This window comes from Hippocampus zosterae, chromosome 3, assembly GCF_025434085.1.
Source record: "Hippocampus zosterae strain Florida chromosome 3, ASM2543408v3, whole genome shotgun sequence".
Classification (NCBI taxonomy): domain Eukaryota; kingdom Metazoa; phylum Chordata; class Actinopteri; order Syngnathiformes; family Syngnathidae; genus Hippocampus; species Hippocampus zosterae.
The window spans coordinates 29,846,876-29,870,468 of NC_067453.1; the positions used below are offsets into that span (position 1 = coordinate 29,846,876).

At 52.0% G+C, this 23,593-nt stretch overlaps 7 protein-coding genes and 3 non-coding genes across 15 annotated transcripts; 8 read left to right on the plus strand and 2 right to left on the minus strand.

Moving 5' to 3' along the window:
* Position 1: 1 nt before the first annotated feature.
* si:ch211-59o9.10 (uncharacterized protein LOC561841 homolog) lies at positions 2-2,844 on the plus strand. 4 transcript variants are annotated; one of them, XM_052059895.1, is made up of 10 exons: positions 2-270; positions 566-688; positions 1,041-1,098; positions 1,189-1,513; positions 1,674-1,771; positions 1,842-1,892; positions 2,036-2,113; positions 2,179-2,291; positions 2,364-2,463; positions 2,729-2,844. In XM_052059895.1, the coding sequence occupies exons 2-10, from the start codon at positions 576-578 to the stop codon at positions 2,774-2,776; spliced, it is 984 nt and encodes a 327-aa protein (XP_051915855.1). In that variant the 5' UTR covers positions 2-270; positions 566-575; the 3' UTR covers positions 2,777-2,844. The 4 variants fall into 4 exon arrangements, with proteins under 4 accessions (XP_051915855.1, XP_051915856.1, XP_051915852.1 ...); XM_052059896.1 differs by lacking the exon at positions 2-270 and adding an exon at positions 322-480; XM_052059892.1 differs by lacking the exon at positions 2-270 and having other exon boundaries at positions 330-688.
* Positions 2,845-2,936: 92 nt separating this feature from the next.
* Positions 2,937-6,566, minus strand: nedd1 (NEDD1 gamma-tubulin ring complex targeting factor). Its single transcript, XM_052059900.1, has 13 exons — positions 6,443-6,566; positions 5,737-5,883; positions 5,521-5,615; positions 5,339-5,455; positions 5,134-5,274; positions 4,807-5,036; positions 4,501-4,702; positions 3,977-4,370; positions 3,720-3,904; positions 3,480-3,645; positions 3,295-3,394; positions 3,153-3,219; positions 2,937-3,082 (listed from the first exon to the last, which is right to left on the minus strand). Exons 2-13 carry the CDS (start codon positions 5,870-5,872, stop codon positions 2,975-2,977), a joined length of 1,941 nt encoding a protein of 646 aa, XP_051915860.1. The 5' UTR covers positions 5,873-5,883; positions 6,443-6,566; the 3' UTR covers positions 2,937-2,974.
* A 399-nt stretch (positions 6,567-6,965) lies between these two features.
* Positions 6,966-8,363, plus strand: pclaf (PCNA clamp associated factor). The gene is made up of 4 exons (XM_052059899.1): positions 6,966-7,185; positions 7,682-7,771; positions 7,839-8,025; positions 8,264-8,363. The coding sequence occupies exons 1-4, from the start codon at positions 7,140-7,142 to the stop codon at positions 8,307-8,309; spliced, it is 369 nt and encodes a 122-aa protein (XP_051915859.1). The 5' UTR covers positions 6,966-7,139; the 3' UTR covers positions 8,310-8,363.
* Positions 8,364-8,907: 544 nt separating this feature from the next.
* LOC127597161 (L-fucose kinase) lies at positions 8,908-15,737 on the plus strand. 3 transcript variants are annotated; one of them, XM_052059982.1, is made up of 24 exons: positions 8,909-9,309; positions 9,441-9,592; positions 9,707-9,757; positions 9,837-9,962; positions 10,035-10,107; positions 10,193-10,290; positions 10,377-10,457; positions 10,527-10,646; positions 11,612-11,771; positions 11,834-11,940; positions 12,016-12,117; positions 12,195-12,368; positions 12,493-12,566; positions 12,634-12,989; positions 13,056-13,130; positions 13,256-13,487; positions 13,662-13,828; positions 13,918-14,145; positions 14,272-14,415; positions 14,497-14,616; positions 14,675-14,862; positions 14,935-15,034; positions 15,131-15,371; positions 15,447-15,737. In XM_052059982.1, exons 1-24 carry the CDS (start codon positions 9,237-9,239, stop codon positions 15,499-15,501), a joined length of 3,297 nt encoding a protein of 1,098 aa, XP_051915942.1. In that variant the 5' UTR covers positions 8,909-9,236; the 3' UTR covers positions 15,502-15,737. The 3 variants fall into 3 exon arrangements, with proteins under 3 accessions (XP_051915941.1, XP_051915942.1, XP_051915940.1); XM_052059981.1 differs by having other exon boundaries at positions 8,908-9,309; positions 12,634-13,130; positions 15,131-15,354; positions 15,433-15,737; XM_052059980.1 differs by having other exon boundaries at positions 12,634-13,130.
* A 12-nt stretch (positions 15,738-15,749) lies between these two features.
* commd9 (COMM domain containing 9) lies at positions 15,750-17,845 on the minus strand. The gene is made up of 6 exons (XM_052059983.1): positions 17,729-17,845; positions 17,254-17,370; positions 16,729-16,868; positions 16,562-16,596; positions 16,309-16,412; positions 15,750-16,218 (listed from the first exon to the last, which is right to left on the minus strand). The coding sequence occupies exons 1-6, from the start codon at positions 17,780-17,782 to the stop codon at positions 16,090-16,092; spliced, it is 579 nt and encodes a 192-aa protein (XP_051915943.1). The 5' UTR covers positions 17,783-17,845; the 3' UTR covers positions 15,750-16,089.
* Positions 17,819-19,858, plus strand: zgc:114188 (40S ribosomal protein S17-like). The gene is made up of 5 exons (XM_052059984.1): positions 17,819-17,957; positions 18,511-18,662; positions 18,884-18,989; positions 19,416-19,481; positions 19,718-19,858. The coding sequence occupies exons 1-5, from the start codon at positions 17,955-17,957 to the stop codon at positions 19,793-19,795; spliced, it is 405 nt and encodes a 134-aa protein (XP_051915944.1). The 5' UTR covers positions 17,819-17,954; the 3' UTR covers positions 19,796-19,858.
* LOC127598486 (small nucleolar RNA SNORA71) lies at positions 18,688-18,814 on the plus strand. The gene has a single exon (XR_007961937.1). It is a non-coding gene; the product is annotated as a small nucleolar RNA SNORA71 (small nucleolar RNA).
* On the plus strand, positions 19,192-19,319 carry LOC127598488 (small nucleolar RNA SNORA71). Its single transcript, XR_007961939.1, has one exon. It is a non-coding gene; the product is annotated as a small nucleolar RNA SNORA71 (small nucleolar RNA).
* Positions 19,514-19,646, plus strand: LOC127598489 (small nucleolar RNA SNORA71). The gene has a single exon (XR_007961940.1). It is a non-coding gene; the product is annotated as a small nucleolar RNA SNORA71 (small nucleolar RNA).
* A 1,201-nt stretch (positions 19,859-21,059) lies between the features above and the next one.
* Positions 21,060-22,790, plus strand: LOC127598418 (L-rhamnose-binding lectin SML-like). The gene is made up of 7 exons (XM_052062261.1): positions 21,060-21,238; positions 21,355-21,490; positions 21,575-21,684; positions 21,759-21,803; positions 21,931-22,066; positions 22,142-22,245; positions 22,375-22,790. The coding sequence occupies exons 1-7, from the start codon at positions 21,148-21,150 to the stop codon at positions 22,437-22,439; spliced, it is 687 nt and encodes a 228-aa protein (XP_051918221.1). The 5' UTR covers positions 21,060-21,147; the 3' UTR covers positions 22,440-22,790.
* The last annotated feature ends 803 nt before the right edge of the window (positions 22,791-23,593 follow it).

The following is a 23,593-nucleotide window of genomic DNA, read 5'->3' on the forward strand; positions in this document are numbered from 1 at the left end:
ATGTTGGCGCCGACGTAAACGGAACGTTTGTTCTCTGTCGTGTGTTCATTCGCCGACGAGCACATTTTGCTGTTCCACACGTTCAAACTCTAACGCGTTGACTTGGGGATCTTCTGGTGTTTATTATTAACCGTAAAATGTTCGTTTGTGTTTAGTCTACGAAAGGACAACCGTCGGATATGAGGAGGCCACCTATTAAAATATTTTAACGTTTTAGTCGTTGGGTTGTGGGCACCGGAAGTCGTCATCCACTCCCTGCCTGAAACTACGGTAAACTGTTTTTTTTCCGTTACACACAAACAAGAAAATAATGAATTTTCTGAATTCATTATTTCGATCCGTGTAAAAAATGAGCATATACTATTTCTTAGAACTTTTGCTGTTGATTTGTACCGTTCATTAAAATGGACAATTGTTGTCTTATCGCGATGCTAACGATGCTAGCCGTTAGTGTTTATTGAATGAACGGTTCGTTTCGGGGTACAACGACGTTGTCACACTTGAGGAAATGTTGATGTGTAAACGTAACAATGTCACTGAGTGTTGTTGCTGTTTGCGTTTTTAGTGGATGGGGAATGTTGAGAATGGAGTCTTCCCTCACGGCCGACTGGAGCGGTGCTGAAGACGACCAACTGGACCGAGCTTTCCTCGTGGACGAATTGTCGCTCGTCGTCCCAGAGACTCCCAGGTAGGAACCGCCGTGATCCAACCGAAGCGGACATGACAACGGTCCTCGTTTAACAATCGCTTTACGACCAAGGACAGCTCCAGGAGTTTTTCTCTCTCGGGGCTAAAAGGGGGCTTGACTGATACTTGAAAATAATTGACACATATGTCTTAGAATATCGAATTAAACGATGGAGGGGCTTACACAGATATCCGACGGGACAAAAGGCCCCCTAACCTCTGTGTAGTGCTATCCCTGTTTACGATTTCTGGACATATACACAAGTGAGTCACTTGAAGTGAAGAAAAAACGGGGGAGCTTTACTTATGCGATTGTTGTTGTTTCTTTATGTTTGAATGTTGTTTTGCGTCAGCCCGCAGCTCACCAAGGTCAGGCGATGGACACGTATTGCAGAGGACCCGTCCAGCCCGGTGAGTCCAGAACTTTCTTTTTGCCCCATCTAGTCGCCGTGGTGGTGGTCTCAACTGAATCTCCTCGACATCTGTCGTGCGGGTCCACAGGTGATGACACGTCGTTCAGCGGCTCGAGCAAAACGTTCCCACGCCGCCGCCAGTGTGTCCGGACCGCCTAAGCGCAGGAAGCTAGCGACGCCGCGGGATGCCGCCGGCCTGTCACCCGTCCGCGGCTGGCTGGATGCCTCCCCTGCTTCGTCCTCCTTCTCCTCCTCGTATTCGTCATCGTCATCGTCATCCTTATCCTCCCCCGTGACGATGACCTCGGAAGTGGTGGCCAAGCCGGCGGTCGGTTCGCCGTCTGACTCGTTGTCCTTCCTGACGGCGGAGGAGAGGAGGTGGCTGAGCGGCGAGCAGCACGATGCCTCAACAGGTAAAGGAAAGCCATCCCCACTGAGGACAAATGTAGCGAATAGGTGACGTTTTCAGTGAATAGCAGAGGATAGCGTTTGTTTTGTGAGCCAGTAAGAGGTCAAAGGTGACTGATGATCAAGGTGGCTACAGGATGTGTGTGTGTGTGTGTGTGCGCGCAGCAGCAGCGCAGGAAGTGGTCATCGACGATGACGACGGCGACTTGTCGGTTCGCGCGGTGCAGATGGAGGAAGACGAAGCATTTGCGCGAAGCCTGCAGGTGGGCGTGGCCATTTCTCACGGCACCTCGAGACGTCACCGCCGGCTCGCTAACCACTTCCTGTTTCCAGGCTCACTTTGACCAAGAGGAGGCGGAGTCACATCACCTTCATCATCACGGGGTGAGCGCTTTGGGCTCAGATAGGACGCCACCGTGAATGTGAAATCTTTTTCCCCAGCTGTCAAGGCAGACTAATTGACTATCAATCGGGGATAATCGATCAAATGGATTGAAACCGGCTGTAACCGCCGTCCGTCTCCGCAGCATGACGCGCGGGGGACAGGTCGCCGCCGAAGACGCCAGCGGAGGACCGCCGACGACTTGTCCGACGACGACTACGAGGTGAGCGCGTTGGGACGATGTGGGCGTGGCCTGATTTTGATGTCGAGTGTGCGCGTCACCCGCAGGCGCTCCTGGCGCTGGAGGACCAGCAGGGGGCGGTGGTGTCCAAGAAGCTGCCGCGCAACCACGTCCTGCGCTTCCCCGTCAAGTGCTTCCGGACGGGCGCCGGCAACGCGCGGTGAGTGCCCGCGGCCTTCGCCGTCCGTCTGCGCTGTACTCACGTGCGCTTTTTACCCCACCCCCCCGCCAGATGTCAGATCTGCTTCGGCGACTACGACGATGGCGATCAACTGAGGATGTTGCCGTGTTTCCATGACTACCACGTGGCCTGTATCGACCGCTGGTTGCGGGTGAGTTTTTATCCTTTATTTTTTGTATTTTATTTTGGAGGGGTGCTTCAGCCTTTTGTTGCGCAATGTCACCACAATCAATCAATCAACAACTATTTGGCCATTTCTTGGTCTTTTCAAAGATATTCCGATGGATGCAACAGACCAAGGCAGACTTCTCTCCAAAATGTGCATTTTCTTGTCCTGACCGATTTAAAATATTCTGGAGATGGATTTTTTCGGTATTCATATGATTGACATTGCTCTTGTCGCTTGTCGTTGTCAGGAAAACACCACCTGCCCCATATGCAGAGTCGACCTGGCCGACCTCTGACCTCTTGTACATTGCACGCATGTGTTCATATCTTTCATAATAAAAACTCGACTTTTATTGACCTTAAATCGCCCTCTTCTCCTTTCAAGGCTTCTGCATTTTTTTTTTTTGTTGTTGTTGCTAATCTCGGAATCAAGTGCCAACTTTTGCGGCAACTTTTACGGCAACTTTTAATGACCGCAAATGTAAATTGTCTGTTCAGTAGTTGGTCTTGAGGCGAAGGTTTTCCTCCTTGAGCCGCTGGTTCTCCTGCAGCAGCGCCTCGTTGGCCGAGTGCTGCGCCGACATCAGCGCCTGGAACTCGTTCTGCGAGAGACACGCGCACGTGACTCAGCCCGCCGTCGTCCTCAAAATGGCGGCGGCGGCGCTCGCTCACCTGCTGGATACAAAACTGCCGAATCATCTCCACCTGAAGGTTGATGATGTCCCGGTGGCACGCATCTCTGCGGACACGCACGGCGAGCAAGTCAGGTGACGCCCGTGCGCGCAGACGCGGCGAGCCGAGATATTTGGCTGACCTGAGCTCGTCCAGTGATTGGTGGATGATGCCGGTGATGGCGTTCATGAGGACACTGTTGAAGGGAGTCGGCGCGCCGCCTGCCGCCTCAGTCGCCGCGTCTGAACGCCACAGGAGAGCGGGTGCCCAATGACAAGCCCCGCCCACTGCCACCCATCCATCCATCCGGTAAGGTGCCGTCCGTACCTGCGCCAGGTGAGTCGTAGTCCAGCTGAGCTTGAACGCCGCCGGCTCTCGCTCGAAGCTCCGGAGTGAAGGGCGGCACCAGGTGGCTAAAATCGGCGGGGCGGGATGAGCCGGTCAGAGTCTGCCTCTCCGCCTCCAGGCTGGGGGAGGAGTCGCTCATCTCCACCTGTTAAACATCACCGCGTTCACCGTTTGCAATGCCGCGCCGGTCCGGCTCGCGAGCGCGTCGGCGCCACCGACTTGGGCCGACTCCTCCTCCTCGATGGTGGGCGTGTGGTAGGCGGAGGTCGGACGCAAGAGTCGTCCCGCCGACGGCTTCCTCGGGGCGGCGTCGGCGGTCTGACCTTCTCGAAGTGGCGAGAACATCTCCAGGCTGCCGCGGCCGCAGATCTGAGGAAGCCCCGCCTCCTTGCTCAACGCCGTCGCTATGGGAACGGACAAGGCGGGTTTTGGCTTCCGCCCTATCAGGTGATGAGCGCCAAGACGCCGCCACGCACCTTCAGCCGCTCCGAACGTTTCGCCGGCGCTTGTCGGCGGACCCCCCGCATCTGTGTACGTTTTTGCATGTGTCACACGTGAGGCCTCGCGGACAGGGGGGGGGGGCTGCGTGTCGTTACCTTGTCGCAGTGGCGAAAACATGTCGAGGCTGTTTCGTCCGACGCCGCTGAACTTCTCCGCGACGGCCAATTGCTCCGCCCCCTGCTGTCCGACCGCACCTGCAGAAAACAACGCGAGCTTGGAAACACCCCTTTGCCTCCAGGAGACGCGTGACAAGAATGTACCTGCATTTATCTGAGGGGAGGAGTTAAGGGCGGGGCTCAGCTGTCCGCTGCACACTTTGGAGGCGGAGCTCTTGGTGACGGACACCCTGGACGAAGGCATTTTGCTCGACTGTCCGGGAACACAAAAAAAAGCTGCGGTCACCATCACTGCTGCTGGAGGTATCGATTCATTTTACACGATGTAAAAAAATTCTATTTCCTAGCTGGGGAGTTGGGAGTGTGTAACAGAGTGGCGCCACCTTGTGTCTGGGGGTGGTGCATTGGAAGCGCAGACAGGTGACGGAGGTGGCGTGCGCCGGCGTCACCCTGTTGGGGGCGCTGCTGTTCCTCAAGTCGTAGCGCAAGACGTCGCCCTGGGTGGAACCCGCCAGCACGCCCGCGCCATCCGGAGTGAAGGCCACCGACGTGAGTGGGCTCTCCGCGCGGATCGAACGCACAATGCTGACAAAATGCAGGCATACACACACGTGCTAACGTGCTAAATGCTAACATCGGGATGGAATGGCGGTCAGGCAGCTCAGTGGGCGTGGTCGTTTGCAACTCACATCTTGCTGGCCGTGTCGTAGCAGACGATCTTCTTGTCCAGGCCGACGCTGACCACCAGCAGCTCGCTGGCGGGCGAGAAGGCCACGGCCGAGCCGGGCGCTTTGTGGGCGCTCCGGAAGGCGTGGAGCTCCTTCTGCGTGTTGGCATCCCACAGCGTCAGCCAGCCGCCGTCCGACACGCTCCCCAGCAGGGAGCGCTTCAGGCACGACAGGCCCAAGTCGCGCACCGGCTGAGGCGGAGAAGGAAAGAATATGAGGATGGAGAAAAAAGAAAAAAAACCACAGAAGAAAATTTGCTGACGGTAGAGAGGAAGAAGCTTGCGCCACCTGCTGGCTTCCGTATCCGAAGGGTTTGCTGGACGTGTTGGTGGTGAGACTGTAGAGGACGAGATGGCCATCGGCGGCTCCGGACGCCAGCAGGCTGTCGTTGGCGTTGAAGGACACGCACGTGACCTCGTCGCCGTGATCCTGGGCGCACGACGGCGTGAAGACCACAAAGATCGAAACAAGGACGGCAAGGACGCCGTCTCACCTTGAGCGAGCGCAGCAGCTTGGACGTCTTCAAGTCCCAAATGTGGACGCAGCGGTCCAGACCTCCGCTGGCCACGAACTGGGAGGACGAGCTGAGGCAGACGCGCGTTTGTCCTTTCTGGAAGGGACGAGGTGTCAGCGAGCAACGGAGGCGAAAAATAATCACGACGGGTGTCCGCTTACCCCCTGGGCGAACTCCAGCAGAGGGATGTCAGGAGACTTCAGACTGGATACGACAACTTTGTCCCCGCTGCTGCTGGCGCTCACCACATGCTGATCTTGCCAACGGCGTCAAGGAGCAAACGCGGCGAGGCTAACTGAAAATATTCCGATGTCAAAGCCATCCCCCGTTTTCAAGGGGGGGCGGCGGGCGGATGCCGATTGCAGCCGAGAGGATACTGTTTGCCATCCAGCAGGCCTGCGCCAGCGGGTGGCTGCCGCTGTGCGGGTTGAACTGCTCCAGCAGCGTCATGGAATCTGCATCCCAGATCTTCACCGTGTCTCCCGTGGACATCAAACGGGTGACGTCGTCCATGGCCGCCGCGCCTGCGCACGCAACAATAACAAACACCTTTTTATTAGATTGCTGTTGCTGCTGCATTCACAACAATACGTCGATGCAATCTTTCAAGTGGAATCTTAACACAACAATGGAAAATAGGTAAAAATGATACATTATGGTGTCCGATTCATTTTCAGAACCAAGTAGAAACAATGTCCAGGTTTGAATTATCTTCAGTGGTACACATGAAATAATGAACCGGAAGTAATCTGAGGTTGGCAGTGGTGCCAAATTGGACAGTTTGCTGTATGAAAAGTTTGATTTCTTTCAGAAACTTGCACCACTTCTCTGACTTTGGAAATATGAGAAAGCTTCCCCCGGTGCAAGGCGCAAACGTGAAACGGCCCCTCTCGGACCACCTCAAACGTGAGCAAATGTGGCAAAAGTAACCGGCGGGCGGCGGCTAAGCTAACAGGCGAACGGGTAACTTTGGAAACAGCTAACGAGCGACCTTACAAGTTGTCCGCAGCCCAAGCAAGGGTCTTCAACGACACCAACTGGGGGAAAAGTGACCCGTAAAGAGCCAAAATGTATTGGACAAACCTTTATTTCTTCGTCTGCTTTTTTTTCTCTTTTTGGCCAAACTTGACGTGATAGATTGAAGACCAAGCAACTGCCGCCACTACGGAGGGCGACGAGGGCCAAGCATGACGTCACCTAAACAAACCTGTCGAGTGATGAGTTTTCAATAAATCAAAACTTAAAAAACACTTTTATATTGTACTCACATTGTACTCACACACTCTAAATTAGCGATTACGATTATATTATAGCGCTAGAAATATCCTTTTGAGGTAAGGTATCCTGTAATAATAAAGCAGCTTTGGAATTGAAGAAACATCTGTCTGAAACAATCTACGTAAATGGCATACGTCCTGTTGCGTCTCGGAGATAAACAAAGCTCACCGATACCAAGTTTTGTTGGACAAATAGCTCATATATTTAATTTGGGGTTCTGAATAATTGTGGAAACCAGTTCGAAAGCTTCACCTTTGAAAATGGAGCATTTCTCAGCAATGACACCGTCTCATCTTTAGAGGGCGTTGTAGAGCAAAACCGTCATACATCGACGAAGAAGAACTCTCCCGCTCCATCCGATTATGGTCTTGAATCAAGGCGGGAATTCAAGCGGGTCGCCGGTCGACATCCTGTCCACTTTTTCGGTCTTTTTTCGTCCTTCTGTCGTAACCCACACTCACTTCCTGACTTTCTGTCCTCCTCAACTCTGACCGCAGACAAAATGGTGCGGACCAAAGCGGACAGTGTCCCTGGATCTTACAGGAAAGGTACGCCGTTCTCACATACTAAGTCTCATATTAGTTCGCTGACCATTCCGAGTTGCCTCCCAAGAAACCCAACGTTATTTGGGTCGGCCTTTCCGTTGGATCACGTGTTGACGTTAAAACTTATTCGGACGAGGATTCGATTTGTCCTCAAGTCACTTCAAGGTACAACAAATCAGCCTCCCGCCAAAACGTAGTTTTCAATTCATTCGGGGACAAATGTTTGAAAAATTACGGGTACGTTTACGCACATTGAATGCCCTCTCGTGAGCATTGTATTTTATTTATCAAGAGTTTTTCACGAATTCGGGACCCGGTGCCAATATTCGTTGAAACGTACAGAAACAAAAAAGTGCGCCCTAGAGCTCAGCTACGGCGAAGACTTTTGGCATTTGTTGAACAATTCGCCACTTGAAATAACAACGAAGGAACGCACATCGTGTGATGAAGTCACCGCCATTTTGTGTGTTGACATTCAAGCTGATAATTTTGCTTGCAGCTGTTGCAGCTTCTGCACCCAGGAAGTCTCTGGGCTCCAGTGTGGCCAACACCGCCGCCTCTTCCTCATCCCCTCAGGCGTCAACTCCTGGTCAGACACCCACACTCTTATTTAAAGTGCACAAGCCGGATGCTGAATTTGTCCCCCCCACACACAGCAAAGAACAAGTATGCCGGAGGGAACCCTGTGTGCGTTCGGCCCACCCCCATCTGGCAGAAGGGCATCGGGGACTTCTTCGGGGGTCCAGGAACGAAGCCGGAGAAAGAGAACCGGAAGCCCCACGAAGAAGAGGAGGACGACAACGAAGAGGCTGGAGGCAGCGGTGTATCCAAGACCAGCAAGAAGTACGTGGGTTTGGGTCTAAGTTTTACCGCGGGGGGTTCTACTCCACTACCACATCTTCTGCAGCGACTTTATTGTCGGTGGCTCTGTGGTCACTCCCATTTTTGAGCCATCAGATCTCTTTTATAAATAAGAATGCAACTTTAATGTTGTGAATAGAGAGTCTTCTTTGGAGTGGTACTGAGTTTGTCCAGGGATGTTTTGCTTGTGAAATTTATTTTATTTTGCATGTGCATGCAGGTCCCGGCCACTGCCAGCTGAGGAGGAGGAGGAGGAAGATGAATGAAGATGTCTGAATTTTAAATGTAAATGTGTATATAAAGTGTTCAATTGTCTAGTTCATGACTAGTATGTTTTCTTTTTTTGGTTGATGTTGTTGTTTCACAGTTTCCACTGCTTTTTTAATTTTTGTCAATAAAAAATAAGTTCTTTCAAACAGTCATCTGGTAATGTGAAAAAATTGCCTGTTCTATTAAAAATGGATTCAAGATGTTCAGAAGTAAAAAAAAACTGAATAAAGAAAATATTTTGCTCGTCAACCCCCACTGATAGCAAAATGTAAAGGGCTTTTTAAAAATGCCATTTTAAATTAACTGAATGAAGGGGTCGGGGCTGGGCAATGTATGTAAGAACTATTTTCAGAAATTGCAAATTTTTTAAGGACCGTTTTTGAGCACCATGTTTGCTTCTTAGCATTTGACAAAGATTCGTCACATTTCCTCCAAAATGTTTGCTGTTTTGAAAACATTTACAGTAAATTTTAAAAAATACATTTCTGAGAAAATCCAATGTATAAACCTCTTGTAGCGCAGTGTGTTTATTGCCATTAGAATGTCTCTTTTTTTTGCCTGTTGGTTACCGCCCGGCGGAGACGTTCTGAAAACATATTTAACTGCCACTCATACCGCTACGGAAATTCAATTAGTCCAAAAAGCTACCTCCGAAAATGGCTAGATGATAACAGAGAATCAAAGTCCGTTTAGCTTCACCTTTTACTCCGGAGAACCCTGCCGACTAAATATTATGTATAGGCGGTTTCGAAAAATTGATTACGAGTCATGTTTACTTTAACTGGTCTGCTGCCAGCTAGCTAGCTATCTTCCAAATAGTCGAACTGGTACTAAGCTAGCTGTTTTCCAAACTACTGGTACCAAGATAAACATCATCAATCCGCAAATTGTCGCTTCCATTGCGGGACCCGAGTGGGATTAAGATGCCCGCCTTCAGCTGGACCGTGGTGGTCCTCACATGCCAGCACAAAGACAGCGTCTACGCGTTCCACCGAGGTATCAGTACGCCCGGCCGCTTGCTAGCCCCAATTTGCTTTTTTAAAAAAAATATTTGTATGTACATGACCTGACAGTAGTTGATCTAGTAGTTGGTGCCACTTATGACATGTGTGTGGTTTTGTTTTCAGAGTTGGAGTTGCGTCAGCGCCGCGGTTGCTTGTGTGCGAGTACGCTGCTGCTGACTGTTCAGGACCGCCAGGAACCGCTGGGCAGTGGCGGGGCCACGCTCAACGCACTACTCGTCGCAGCCGAACACCTTAGCAGCCGGGCGGGACACACCGTAAGCACGCACACACACGTACAAACTGATGCCACAGTTGTCACGTGACCAATAAGACTCGCTTCTGCAAAGGTGACGGTGTGACCCGTGCCACTCGTTGTTGTGCTCCTTCAGGTGGTGACTGCCGACGTTTTGAATGACGCTCACATCCTCATCCTCCACACGGTCGGTTTGACCTATTTTCAGCATTTTCACCTCCCGACCTGATGCGTGTTGATGAACTTGGTGATGGTGTTGGGTGCAGGGTCGCGACTTCCCGTGGAGTTCCTGCAGCCGAGCGTTCTCGTGGCTGCCCGTGGAGGATCCCGGGCTTGGGGTTCAGGCCCCCATCTGCTGCCTTGACGTGCTGCTCAGCCATCTTACTCAACAGGTACTCACCTAATGTGTGTACGCGCATGTGTGCGAGTGTCATTTTGTGTCTTCCTGTTGTCGTTCTTCTCAGGTTTGCTCGGGGTCTCCCCCTGGCGTTTGGGTGTGCAGCACGGACATGACGTTCACCGTGCCGGCAAACTTTGGTCCGAAAAACACGGACGGCACGTCTGGATATTCGTCTACACGACAGCAACATTTATCAACGTCATCTGTATGCGTGTGTGTTAGTGCCGTCGTGGGACAGCTTTTCAGGCGTTTGTGCTCTGGCACTCCCCGGTGACGTGTCGTACGCCGTCAATCACGGTGTCTACTTGAGTGGCCAAAAGGTGAGATGAAACTTGATTGACATCTTGGCTCGTTTGGCAGATGTTCCTGACTGCGTGGTAACAAAGTGTTTATTTTGTTGTTGCAGGGCCATGTCAGGGACATCATCTACAAGGGAAGCCCAGAGCGCATCCGGCAAGCGCTGATGCATGATGGAAAAGTGCCTCTGGTGACACACACACACACACAAAAAGTAACATTTGTGTAGCGAGAGGTGATTCAACTTGCGGGCACGTAGGTTTCAGGCCCGGTGTTCTTTAGCCGCCCCGTGGCCGAGAAACTTCTACAGTTGCATGTGACACCTCCTCTGGATGGTTGCACCTATCTGGGCCTGGACTCTGGAGCTCCCCCCTTTCAGGTTGGTCCTTGTGGCTACTACAGGGAACACAATGCCTTTGTTGGGGATGAGGGAGCAGGGAGCGATCAACTTTCAGATCAAACTTTCGTTAAATGGCACTCCTCAACTCACTTTAAAACCCTCGTGTGCTCCCAATTAAAAAGGCCTTAAGTTACGCATTTTACAATTTTTGTAATGATGTATTTTGTGTTATAAAAACATACTTTTTTTTTTTTTTTCAAACACTCAAAATGTTCAGAGGCATCTGTGCTATCCATACATATATAGTTTTTATTAGTTCTTTGGGATTTTTTATTCTTTATTTTTTGCAAAAGGGAAAAAAATTGGCTGTAAATTTCCCCAGTGTGGGACGAATAAAGGATATCTTATCTTATCTTATCTTAAAAAAATTGTGTCTGGAGGTCCCAACCAAGCCCTACTAACAAATCCCGACCGGACGTGTTCATGTAAAATGCGTTGGTTTGAAGCCTCCTGCAAAAAAGGCAAACTCATTAGCGATCCTCTGGCGCCACCTAAAGTTGCAAAATTGGAATGACCTCAACCCAACAATGTGGCATGCTTACGTCTGTCCAAGCGAAAACAAAGCGATTGACGTAAAAATCGCGTGAAATGCATGTATACACATTAGGTTTACGATGCGTTCAAAAATATGAATTATAATGGGTCTCTATGGTGCAAAATATGTAAATTGTGAAGATTAAGGTATCAAAACGTTTTTTTTATTATCGCTGCAATGCCTGAGAATTATCGGCCGGTGACGTCATGAAATTTAGGCCATTTTAGAACCCCTCCATAAGTTTCAGCTCTCTCGTGTTTTTCTGAATGCCTTTGCCTTTGATTCAAAGACATCATTTTACATTTATCGCAAGCGGTGCACGACGAGGGTTAACATTGCTCCTTGACAGCACCAAAGCACTATTGTGTTCAAATGAGATGCGTGTGTGTTTGTCGGCCCGTTTACGCAGCTGTCCCTGTTCCTGGATGTGCTCAAGTGTTTGTGTTCGGATCTGACGGAGGACGAGTTTGTAGGCGGCGGCGCTCCCGCGTCTGGACCTCGGGGGGCGCTGTTGCAGCGCGGCAGGAAAGAGCTTTGGCGGATCCTGAGAGGAACGCCGCTCACCCTGGGTGAGTCTTCGATGCGTCTCCGCCACATCGGGGGACTCGTTTTGACCTTCACGCGTCCCCAGCGTACGTCCCCGGTGGGAGCTATGACTACATGACTCTGTCCGGGAAGGAGCACGTCCTCCGTCTGACGCGGGACCCCGCCCGGGGCCACGCCCTCTCCCATATTCAGGTGACGTCTTCAAAGGTGTCTGCCGCCCGCTCCTCGAAAGGATCTCGTGCCATTTGGTGGTCTCCCCTTCTACAGGTAGCCAGCGGCATCAGTGACGGGGGGCGAATCATCAACAGCGTTCTGGAGGGAGAGGTTACTGTGGCGACCGGGGCCGTGGTGCAACACTGCCACCTACAGGTCAGGCGCTCAAAGGCCGCAATTGTTCACTCGATTTCCGCCTTCCGAATCACAAAGACACGGGCTCCGTCCCCCAGGGTCCCTTGCGAGTCCCCTTTGGTTGTTTACTGTCAGGCCTGGAGGCGTCCACGTCCCCCGACGTTGCACGTCTGCCGCTGGATCATGACATCATCATTCAGGGACATCGTATCAAGCTGGGCGACCTGAAGCTGAAGGTCTACACTGTGATGGGAGGACTGGACGATCTGGAGGTACGCGAGCGGACTCTCAACTCGCACCGGAAGCCGTCACGCCGCGGCCCTTTTATGTCCGCCGCGTTATGCGCCGCCAACCATCCCATAATTTGCCTGCTCATATCCCGATGTCTGTCCTCAGCTGCCCTGCGATGCCCAAGGCGCATCCTTCGCCAACATCCCCTGGCACCTCTTCTTCAGCCGGACCGGCATACGGTAGGACCTCACTGTCAGATCTTCGTCCTCCAAGTGCGGAACAGGAAGTGACGTCATCGCGTGTCAGGCCGGAGGACCTGTGGGAAGCGGGAGGACGGCGCTGCCCGCTGGAGGCGCGACTTTTCCCGTTCCTGCACCCCACAGAGGGCGGCGTAGGCCTGGCGGGGGGTGTGGGCTGGCTGCTGGGCGGAGCCGGCTGCGCGCAGCGTTGGCGGAAGGCGTGGCGGCTTTCCCTGAAGGAGGTCCTGTCGCTGACGCACCAGGAGGCGGAGCTCCGCTGGAGGGAGACGTTGCTTTTCCTGGCCGGCAGGAAGCGCACCAAAGATGCCCTGATGGGGCAGAGTGACGTCTGCCTGCTGCCCAGCTTCAGAGCCGCCGTGGCGGGAGGGCAGCAGGGGGCGCTGCTGGACATGCTGGACGACAGTGAGTATGCCAGTCTGTGCTTTTGTTGCCGATGGAAACGTATTGATTGGAAGTGTCATCCGTCAGTCGCGGCGGGAAGTGCGGCTGAGCAGGGGGAGGAGCCTCAACGCGAGGACTCGCTTGATGACGGCGATGTCCACGGTGAGTTCCTCGCGTCCCGTTTTATCTCATCATGTCCCATATTGGACGGCCACCATTTTGCAAAGTCCGTCACGTTTGCGGGGATTTTTGTATCTCCGAAACCCCAAAACCTTTTCGTAACAAAGTGTCAGTCGGCGAGGGGGCGGAGCCCGGAGCCCAGCTGGGCGTGTCCGCCCGCTGCCTGTCGTGCATCGCAGACGTGTTAACATCCTGGGCCGAGGCGGAGGGCGGCGGAGGGCTGAGGAGCGGGCCGGCCGCCAACCAGAACTGGAGGGCCGCTTACGTCCTGTTGGAAAAGGGAGAGCTGAAGGGCGGAGTCCGGGCCCTGGCGGCGCAGCGAGCTGATTGGCTAAGCAGGTGAGCATGGCCCGTGTGCGCGTTCACGTCGTCGTTGTTCCGCTTGCACGTGTTGCTGCGCCGCCTGCGCAAAAGTCGCAAGCGATTTGCAAGTTTAGAAAGACGTCCCCGCTCCGTTCAGTTACAATGCATGGTGTGTTATTTGATGTTTGACCAACATTTCAAAACCCGCAGGCCGGATTTGCTGGTGCGAGCGGCGCGCCACTACGAAGGTGCCGCCCAGGTGCTGCTCCGCCGGGCTGTGATGTCATCGCAGAAGTTTGTGGCCATTGGCCAGGGCGAACTGCCTCCGATCGGGCAGTGGCACGAAGTGGAGTGTCCCGCCAGAATTGACCTTGCTGGTGATTAAGGACTTGGATCGCACCACAAACGATCAATACCAAAGTAATGACGTACGAATCGGTTGACGAACTCGGCGTTGACTTTGCAGGCGGCTGGAGCGACACGCCGCCCTTGGCCTTTGAACGCGGCGGCTGCGTGACCAACGTGGCGGTCAAGATTGACAGCCGGCGACCTATCGGCGCCCGAGCGCGCCGCATCCGGCGGCCCCTCCTTTTATTGGTCAGCCACAGTGGAGGGCGGGACTCCGACGTGGCCGCGGAGACGGTGTGCGAGACGGCGGACCACCTTCGGGACTACTGCCAGCCCAACGCACCCGGTACCGACTTACTTCCTGTTCTGAGTGTCTCGTGTTTACCGCGGCGTTCGGACGTCTGATGTTAGCTTAATGCCACGGTGACCACCGCGTTACAATGTAGTCATGGTAACGGCGAGCGTACGTCAGGTGCTTTGCTGAAGGCGGTGTGCGTATGCGCCGGCGTGGCGTCACCAACCTCCCAGGATGCTTTGGCCCTTCAGTTGACCGCCCGCTGGGGCGGCGGTTTGGAGCTTCACGGCTGGTCTGCGCTGCCCACCGGCTCGGGACTCGGTGAGAGGAGACGCTTTGCAAGAGAACGCGGCGAGCCGCCGGCGGGATCTCGGCTTGACGCCGCGCTATCTGGACACGCAGGTACTAGTAGCATCCTGGCGGGGGCGCTGCTGGCAGCGGTCTATGGCGCCACGGGGCGCTCCTACAGCAGGGACGCACTCGTCCACGCCGTCCTGCACCTGGAACAAGTCCTCACCACGGGTTTGTGCGAATCTCGTCTGTTCGCGTCGCAGCGCGTCCGACTTGCGTCTCTCGGCAGGCGGGGGCTGGCAGGACCAGGTGGGAGGTCTGGAGGGCGGTCTTAAGGTGGGCCGCTCCCAAGCGCGTCTGCCGCTGCAGGTGCACGTGGAACGCCTGCGCCCGCCCGACGGCTTTGCGGAGGCTCTGGAGCGGCGCCTCCTGCTGGTCTACACCGGGAAGACCAGACTGGCTCGTAACCTGCTGCAGGTGATACAAACGGCGCCTCGCATGCGCTCAATAACGAGTTGTGACCCGCGCTTGCGTGTGCCCCGGGCGCAGGACGTGGTGCGCAACTGGTACGCTCGTCTTCCTGTGATGGTTCGCAACGCTCACGAGCTGGTGACCAACGGCGAGGACTGCGCCCGAGCCTGTCTTGATGGTGAGATCCATCAACACCGCACTCGTTTGTTAGCTTGCGTGCACGCAATTCTAGACTATTTCAAGATCGGCGTCCCCCCCCCCCCCCACCCGCCAGGTTGCTTGTCGTCGCTGGGCCGCTGTCTGGATCGTTCGTGGCAACACAAAAAGACGATGGCGCCGGGCTGCGAGCCGGCGTCGGTGCGGCTGATGATGGAGGCGCTGAGGCCACTGGTCCTGGGTCAGAGCCTGGCGGGCGCCGGGGGCGGCGGCTTCCTCTGCCTGCTCACCCGCCAGCCCGACCAGAAAGACGAGGTCGTTCGCGTCCTCGCAAACACGCCGGTAAGTGACGACGGAGGGTCGCCGGCGTCGGGAAGCGCCGCTGTTGCCGCGGTGATCATATCCCGTCTGCTTTTTTAGGGTCTGGATTTCAGCGTCCACACTGTGCAACTGGACTTGGACGGCCTCACAGTCCTCCAGCCAGTATAAACACACACACACTCCTGTGCACCCCCCCCCCCCACCCATAAAAGTACTTTATGAATTGAATACAGCTAGCTTAGCTTAGCTAACTTAGCTAAATGAATATTTTACATGCTATCCAGAGTCCTGATTCTTTTCTACAATGTGTGTGTGTGTGTCTACCGCAGTTTTATGCCATCCTTTAATGCTCATATTTTATACGTTATGTCATCCCTGTGCCAGCGCTGCGAGTAATTAAGTAACAGAAGACTGCATGTTGTCCGTCGAGCTCTTTAATGGGCGAGGAGCCTTTCCGGGTCAGAAAATCTGCACAGAGATTTCTGTTCTGAGGCCATTTTAGCCACGCCCACACGAGGGTGACTTTGCCTCGCCCGTGTGAGACGACAACGTTGCGTTCTGAGCTGGATTCAACTGCCTGTTGACTGCATGCCAGAAATCGGGAGGGGGCGGGGCCAGGTCGTGTGGGCGGGGCTAGTGTGGCAGTTAGGATGAAATTCGCCCGGCAACAAGCGGCCAGACGTAGAAACAGTGGCAGTGTCGTATTTGAGTGGCGGATGTTACAAAACGCATCCTTAAAAATGCGTGCGGGTGACATCATTTCCCAGCGACCGCCGACAGTTGGTCCCGGATGCGGCCCAGTCCGTCCAACATGGTATCCAGAGTCTCCCTGCTCAGCTCCACAGTCACCCCAGAAACACAATCCTCGCCTCCAACGTCCTCTGTCTGTCAATCCCGCACACACACACACACACACACACACACACACTCGTAAGGTGTGTGTGTGGGGGCGGGGGTGTGGGGGGGCAAACAAACCTTGAGGTGGACCAAACACGTGGGGACACACATCCGACTGAGGGCATCCGAGCTGCTCACCAAGTCCACCCGCCAGTCCACGGCCTTCAGCTGGGGCAGCGAGACTACGCAGACACACACACACACACGCACAAATGCTAACAACGCAAAACCCTGAGAGGTGTCTCGTGAAACTCAGGCCAGTGTTTTAGCCTCCTCCCAACTTTCGATTATTTTTTTTTTAAATCGGTACAAAATGTTGTTATAGACTCACTCCGACTCCCGACAGCATCCGTTTTCCACGCGTTGCTGTAACACACCACAAGCACAAGTACGACATCATCACCATGCTGACCGCGGGTGAAAAAAAGAAGGCGTGGCCTCGGATGGGTGGAGCCATTGATCCGAGAAGTCTGTGGGCGGAGCCTGAGGTGTGCCCACCTGTTGTCCAGCAGGATCTTGGCAAGTAGGTTCTTCAGACTGGAGTGGAAGCTCTCGGGGAAAATTCGCACAATCTCCTCGGTTGAGCTCAGGTTGTGGAAGACGATGTGAGTCGACAGCGTGCGCAGCGAGTGGCCCAGCTGAAAACGCACGAGTGGGCGCAAAATCCAAACGGACGCGTCGTTTAACAATGTGTTCATCAAGTTCTTCTGCGTTTGTATAACAGTATAACGGATCCCTGTAGAGGGCGGTGTTGCACAACTTTTGAGATGAAGATAAAGATGAGTGGCTTATCAGTATGACTATTTTGCCATCATCGTTTAAGGTGTCCGAAAGCCAAACAATTACGATCATCAAAACCTTGTTTCCCTGTGCTACGGCTGATTACAACACACGGAAAGATTATTTTGAGAAAAAAAAAATCCCAGGTGAAAGAAAGGAGTACACTTTGTTTTGGTAGTTTTGACAATTGTATGATGAAAAAAAAAAACACAGGCAGTGAATGAGTTCGAGATGTTTCTGCACCTGAGTTGCCTGAGCTTCAGGAATGGCGAGCGCAGTGGCGGCGTACTGAGTCAGATGAACACTGAGACCTCCGTGACTCTGCATACACATGTCCTTCACAAATTCTTTGGACGGAGCCTGAAAACACACACGGTAGCATACAGTAGCAACGTCTAATAAAAGCAACTACTTTTAACAAAACGCTTTGTAAAAGTTGCTGTTGTTCTTCAATGATTCCAAGCGGAACACGCCAACTCCCCACAACTGTGAGGCGCATGTGTTTGCCACCCGTTCATGAGTATCATTTATGAATCCTATCTACATAAATAAGGTCGTCGTAGCTCGGGAATACATTGAAGTCAAACAAAGGTAGGCAACCTTAATCGGTTTGATTCGTCCCGTTTTAGGATCAAAGCTAACCGCAACTAGCAGGCTAATCACGCGAATAAAACGGCTTCGTTAGTATTCAGCGTTGGTACAAATTATTTTAGGAAACCTTGAGAAGAAGCTGCAAATTGTCGAAATGTTCGCTTGACAGTGTGGCGGCCATGTTGGCTGTCACGTGACGGTTTCAGTGTTTTTTTTTTTCTTCCCAGTTGTCGTTGTGGTCTCCGACCGAAGGTGGCGCTGCATCAGCAATTCACCACCTTGTTCCAACATCCGTTTGCGGATATAAGCTCTTACCGGAAGTGACGTGTCCTCTTCTACCAGGCCGAACCAACATGGTGGGTGTTTGCCACTTACCTTGCTAAGATATCCGATGTAATCCTGCCATAAAACTGCGTCGGAGCGCCGCGGTTTGACTATCTGTGAGGGTATTGCACATTTTGCGATACAATTTTCCTCTTATTTACAGAGGATATTGTTAAATTTGCGACATTGTGGGGGAAAGATGCTCGTCGCTAATATTGGAGGTGGAGTGACGCTCAATGAAGCGCCGAATCGCGTCTTTTATTTATTTTTTTGTCCCGTTTTTTTTTTCAAGTAAACTAAAATAAACCACCCGCGCGTCTCTTGGACGTGCAGGCCCGCCCTTTCCAACCGTCAGCCTCAGTTCCGCAGTGTCTGGTTTAGCTGAAGCTAAGTTAGCTGCTTGTGCTAACGCTGTGCATGCCGGGAAACGAGTCGCTCTCTTGTTTTTGCTCTGAAGCGGATACTCGTTCAGTTAAATGAGTGCGAACACTGTCGCTCCTACAAAATAGTTTTCTCTCTGTGTGGGGGGTGGTGGACTAACGTGTTTGTGTATGTGTGGCGTGTTGATGTACGTGTGGCGTTCAGGGGCGAGTCAGGACCAAGACTGTGAAGAAGGCGGCCCGGGTGATCATCGAGAAATATTACACCCGGCTGGGTAATGATTTCCACACCAACAAGCGGGTGTGCGAGGAGATTGCCATCATTCCCAGCAAGAAGCTCCGCAACAAGATTGCCGGGTGAGTTTGTCCTTTGACATCGGCGCCCTGTAGCGAAAGTGACCTCGGCTTGATAGTGGCCCCGGTCATCGATAGTACAGGAAAAGCATGCGGAGGGCCTTTCCCGTGTCCGCCGGACGACCATTCCTGCCGGACCCTGGCGCCCTCCCACATCTTGACTTCTTGCGACCTCATTTGTCATCTGTACTCCAGCTCGTGACACTTTGTATTTGCCGTGCCAGCTACGTGACGCATCTGATGAAGCGCATCCAGAGAGGCCCCGTGCGAGGAATCTCCATCAAGCTGCAGGAGGAGGAACGCGAGCGGCGCGATAACTACGTGCCCGAGGTCAGTCGAGCCGTCCGCCGTCGCATTACTTGAAATGATTGGTCGCCTTGTCAAGGCGCATCGTGATTTCATGTCAAAAGCTTCGTTTGGCCGTCGCCGCGTTCCAGCGCGGCTAGCATGCTAAGCTAAGTGCTCCGTCCACTTTGGCCTCCTCGTCGGCTTGATTCCCAAACGCAAATGTTTGACGGTGCGCGGCGGGTTGCCCTGTATCGAAAGTGTCGCCGGCGTGCCTGTCGCCCGCGTCATAGATAGTACAGGAAAAGGAAGTTGTGAGCCTTTCCCGTGTCTGCGAGACCGCCGGTTCCCGTCAGACCCTGGTGCTCATGGACACAAATCAAGTCGTATAACGTGCAAGTTGCTTGTCTGATGAAAAACAAAAGCACTTTTGGAGGCGTATCGTTAACGCGTTCTCGCGTCCGCTCGCAGGTGTCCGCTCTGGATCAGGAGCTGATCGAGGTGGACCCCGACACCAAGGAAATGCTCAAGCTGCTGGTGAGTCCGAACCTTGTTTGCGTCACATCGCTCCCTGTATCGAAAGTGGCGTCGGCGCACCGTTGTCGCCTTCGCCATCGATAGTACAGGAAGAGCAAATTGTCGCCGGCTATTCCCGTGTCTGCTGGACCACCGTTTCCTGTCGGACCCTGGCGCCGGCACACATCACTTCCTGTCCTCTCCGGCGCCGCCGTCTAACTGCGTGTGTGTGTGCGTTTGTGTGTGTGTGACATCAGGACTTTGGCGGTCTGTCCAACCTTCAGGTGACGCAGCAAACGATCGGCATGAACTTCAAACAGCCTCGAGGAGTATAAATCGGCTTCTTTCTCCCCCCCCCCGTCCCCTCTTATTCTGCTAAATAAAACAAAAACAGTCAACGCGGGTGATTTTGACTTGTTCTTTCAAAACAAAAGGCATCTTTTTATCCCGTCATCTGCTGATTGTGACGTTGATGGGGGGCCAACCAACTAACTAACTAATAAAGATAAAGGATCACTTTCTGACTGGATGAGAGGGTGAACATGGACATTTTCTCACAATATTTCATGTAAATGGCCCGCGTGTTTGTAAGTTGAGGGGGTCGTAGGTTTTGAGTGGATAGCTGTTCGCAGGGTTCCTTCAGAGCGCGTCGACGGACATCCTTTTGTCCAACGTCCCAAGAATGACGTGACGAGGTGTTTTCGGCGTGTTTATTCGAACATGCAGAGAGAGAAAAAGAAAAATGCAAAAGAAAGGGGCCTCTTTTATATGGCTGATGACGTCATGCACCACGAACAAGTGTGGACTAGAGTTATACTGCCCTCTACTGGCTCAGTTGTAAAAATGCAATCGTACAACCTTAGCAAGAGCTCAACTTGAAACACGCCTTCTTCCGGTCAGGAAAATACTTCCCGCTTCTCTTCAGCCAATCAGACGCAAGCAACCTAAGAACGTTTCAACATTTATTAACCAATCTAATTTAGGTAGGATAAAGGAATATAATGCTCAAATATAACATGAAAATAATAATTCAAGCGTCACTTAGCCAGCCAATCGCACACGCACGCGAGTCGTTCAGTTTTCACGTGAAGGGGGACGCGACCTGACGCAACACGTCACACGACCTGTGTGACATGCTCTTCATCCTCACCCACGCCGAATCGGAGGAGAGGGAAACGTCATGATGTTATGGTGCGTGTGGTGACGTCACAAGGTGTCACACAGGGCGCCGAAGACACCCCCCCCCCCCCCCCCCCTCTGCAAGGGATCGCCTCAACTCAACTGTATTTATGGAGCACTTTCAAACAGCCATCGCTGCATACGGAGTGCTGTAAGTGCGAGAGATTTTCTTGGAACGAAAATGGATCCCAAATACTTCAGACTTACTGCCGCGCTGTGTGAGTATTCGCTGATGAAATCTGTTTGGGGAATGAGGATTGAGGGATGACTGGGCAGAATCAACGCGAAAATACAGAATGAAATGATTTGCTCTCACAATACACACACGTCACACATCCTGTCTTATATTGACGATCTTTGTTTACCACAGTTCTTTTGTTGACGATCTTTGTTTTCCACAGTTGTGGCAGCAAGCGGTTTACTCCTCGCGGCAGGTGACCGTCCAAGTTTGTCCAGTTTTCGGTGGCTCGTTCCCGATTCTTGAAAAATAACTCGGTACCACTTGTTCATGTTTGCAGGTGCTGGATTTGAGAACAAAGTGACCACCTGTGTTTTCCCAGACCGTTATTTCGTTAAGGCCGTCCACCGCTTAGCGTGCAGTAAGACTCGAGCCCGTCTTGAAAAGAGAATCCTTTCAAGATGAATGTTCAGATGAACTTTCTCCATGTTGCTTTGTTGTTGTTTTTTTTTTGCACTCTGTGCCTCGGCGTGACAGATGACGGCGTAATCAGCGTGCTGAAGACGGTGTCCGGCAGCACGCGCTGGGAGTTGTGCACCGGTGGCAGATCTGATCTACCGCCGCCCTCCCCGCACTGCAGTCGGCCGGACGCCGTGGACAAAGTCAAGACGAGGTGAGAATTGGAAACGAAAGATGACGAAAATGTATGGGCCCGTTTCTCTCATTTTTGTCACAACTTGATGTTATTTATGCGCAGATGCGATGGCATGAGATCGTGTGAAGTGGCCTTAATTCATTCCCGCAATCCCGATTCGTGCGTCGGCACCGCCAACTATTTGCACACCACCTTTACCTGCGTAGAAGCACGTACGTCTCCCGACATTCTGTTGAAGATGGTGACACAATGCCACAACTAAAATGCAATTTACCCCCCCCGACAGTGACTGTGGTGGCCTGTGAGAGATCCACGGCACAATTCAACTGTGGTCAGAACTTTTTCATATTTATTCTTTTGGAAGCGCCATTTTGTATTGCGCAGAGGCAGATCGTAAAACCCAAGTCGACTCTTCCGTTTCATCACCGTCGTTCTTTCGCGTCATCCCCAAACGGCAGATTCGGGATACGTTATTGCCATCTACGGCGCACTCTACGGACGCCGCGACCGGACCACGTGCTCAGACGAAATGTCCGCCGATTCCCTTAGAAACGTTGTTTGCATTCACCCAGTAACTGCCCTGGTTGCCCAAAGGTACAGTCGCGCCATCTTTTTTTTTGTTGTTGTTGAGTTTCCCCCCATCCCTGAAACGAAGCCCCTCGTCCTCAGGTGCGACGGGCAATCCAGCTGTTCGGTCAGAGCCGGAAATGCAGAGTTCACCGACCCGTGTCGAGGCATCTCCAAGTACTTGGAGATTTCCTACGCGTGTAAACGTAAGTAGGTGGGAGCATATTTGAGTACAAAATTGACGGTATTCAGTTTTTTTTACTCATTGATCCCCCAAAAAATCTCAAAGCATTTCTTGGACTTGAGCTTGCACTGATTTTTCGTTCTCTCCCCAGCTCTTGAGGCTCACGACGAGGATGTCCCCGAAGCGGTTCTGCCATGCGCTCCGCCTTCCATTTGAGCGAATTATTCAAAGGCTCAATTCAAAGAAGCTTTTATTTCTCCGTGACTGACTCGATGCACAACGACTGAAGCAAGTTGGATGCTGAATCGGATTTGCCGCATACCTGTGCGACAGCCCAATTGCGCTTTCACGAATTTGCCCGAGAAGATGACGACATCATTGTCACTTCCGACTTTCGTCAGTAGGTGGCGTCTTGTGTTGAAAAAAAACCCCGGAAGTGTTAAAATGATACGGAACGAATTCGACCGGTTTAGGGTACTTGGTACGGAATTTCATATTTTATTTGCGAGTATTTTTGGCAGAACCCCCCCAACCCCACCCCAACAAGATTTCTTCGGGTTAAAATAACAATGAACACGATAAATGCATTTGCACAACGAAATAACGCTGCAACACAGAATAAGAGACCAGACAGATATCTTTGCTTCATGACGCAGAGAAATCCTGCAGCCCACTAGGCTTTAAATAATAAAATAAAATAAATAATAAAATATTATTAATAATAAAATAACATAAATAATAAAATAATAATAATAAAACCATAGAAATATGTTTCACTAGGCTTGAAAAATAATTCAAATCAAATAAATAGGTCAAGAGATATGAATTGATTTCTATAGTTTTGCTTCAACGAAATTTTACATAAAAGTTTCCATTTTCGTTCGCTGTTATTCGGTGTGACACGTGCGCAATGCGTGCATGCTCGGCGTCGTTAAAAAAAGCAATCGCATGACAGCGCCTTCTGTTTTATCCATATTGTGTTTTTTTAAACAAGTATTTCTTAGTTTAGTATCCGCACATCGTTTTAGTATGCATTTTTAAAAACATGTATTTATTAAAAAAAAAAGTCAGACCTGACCCGAACCCGAAGCAATGATCGACATTTTAGGGCCCGAAATTCGGGTCGGGTCGGGCCCGGGCTAGGGTTCGGGCGGATTCATGAATTAGATCACACATCAAAATTCTTATCCTGAATCTTCAAATTGTCATCTTGCCAAGAGCTCACAATGGCAAAAGGCTATTAAGGGGAAAACAAAAGCTATGCACAAAAGGTTTCAAGGGCGTCATTTTGTTGAAAATCGTTTCCAACGATCGTGAGCCAACTTGATCACATTTTTTTAAATAATTTTTTTTTTAAATAACACGTGAAA

Excerpts from the sequence above, each read along its gene's own strand:
- commd9 (XM_052059983.1), bottom strand. The coding sequence starts at position 17,782 with ATGGCCGCCACACTGTCAAGCGAACATTTCGACAATTTGCAGCTTCTT. Across the intron at positions 17,371-17,728 it reads ATTTGCAGCTTCTTCTCAAG|GCTCCGTCCAAAGAATTTGT; the intron begins GTTTCCTAAAAT and ends GTGTGTTTTCAG. Across the intron at positions 16,869-17,253 it reads CTGAAGCTCAGGCAACTCAG|CTGGGCCACTCGCTGCGCAC; the intron begins GTGCAGAAACAT and ends GTGCGTTTTCAG.
- pclaf (XM_052059899.1), top strand. The coding sequence starts at position 7,140 with ATGGTGCGGACCAAAGCGGACAGTGTCCCTGGATCTTACAGGAAAG. Across the intron at positions 7,186-7,681 it reads CCCTGGATCTTACAGGAAAG|CTGTTGCAGCTTCTGCACCC; the intron begins GTACGCCGTTCT and ends TTTTGCTTGCAG. Across the intron at positions 8,026-8,263 it reads GTATCCAAGACCAGCAAGAA|GTCCCGGCCACTGCCAGCTG; the intron begins GTACGTGGGTTT and ends ATGTGCATGCAG.
- zgc:114188 (XM_052059984.1), top strand. Across the intron at positions 18,663-18,883 it reads CTCCGCAACAAGATTGCCGG|CTACGTGACGCATCTGATGA; the intron begins GTGAGTTTGTCC and ends TTGCCGTGCCAG. Across the intron at positions 19,482-19,717 it reads AGGAAATGCTCAAGCTGCTG|GACTTTGGCGGTCTGTCCAA; the intron begins GTGAGTCCGAAC and ends GTGTGACATCAG.
- si:ch211-59o9.10 (XM_052059892.1), top strand. The coding sequence starts at position 531 with ATGTCACTGAGTGTTGTTGCTGTTTGCGTTTTTAGTGGATGGGGAATG. Across the intron at positions 689-1,040 it reads GTCGTCCCAGAGACTCCCAG|CCCGCAGCTCACCAAGGTCA; the intron begins GTAGGAACCGCC and ends GTTTTGCGTCAG. Across the intron at positions 1,772-1,841 it reads CATTTGCGCGAAGCCTGCAG|GCTCACTTTGACCAAGAGGA; the intron begins GTGGGCGTGGCC and ends TCCTGTTTCCAG.
- LOC127597161 (XM_052059980.1), top strand. The coding sequence starts at position 9,237 with ATGCCCGCCTTCAGCTGGACCGTGGTGGTCCTCACATGCCAGCACAAA. Across the intron at positions 10,108-10,192 it reads CACCGTGCCGGCAAACTTTG|TGCCGTCGTGGGACAGCTTT; the intron begins GTCCGAAAAACA and ends CGTGTGTGTTAG. Across the intron at positions 14,863-14,934 it reads TGGCTCGTAACCTGCTGCAG|GACGTGGTGCGCAACTGGTA; the intron begins GTGATACAAACG and ends CCCCGGGCGCAG.
- LOC127598418 (XM_052062261.1), top strand. The coding sequence starts at position 21,148 with ATGTTTGCAGGTGCTGGATTTGAGAACAAAGTGACCACCTGTGTTTTC. Across the intron at positions 21,239-21,354 it reads CGTCCACCGCTTAGCGTGCA|ATGACGGCGTAATCAGCGTG; the intron begins GTAAGACTCGAG and ends TCGGCGTGACAG. Across the intron at positions 21,804-21,930 it reads CACGGCACAATTCAACTGTG|ATTCGGGATACGTTATTGCC; the intron begins GTCAGAACTTTT and ends CCCAAACGGCAG.
- nedd1 (XM_052059900.1), bottom strand. The coding sequence starts at position 5,872 with ATGGACGACGTCACCCGTTTGATGTCCACGGGAGACACGGTGAAGATC. Across the intron at positions 3,646-3,719 it reads AGGAGGAGGAGTCGGCCCAA|GTGGAGATGAGCGACTCCTC; the intron begins GTCGGTGGCGCC and ends GATGTTTAACAG. Across the intron at positions 3,220-3,294 it reads CAATCACTGGACGAGCTCAG|AGATGCGTGCCACCGGGACA; the intron begins GTCAGCCAAATA and ends GCGTGTCCGCAG.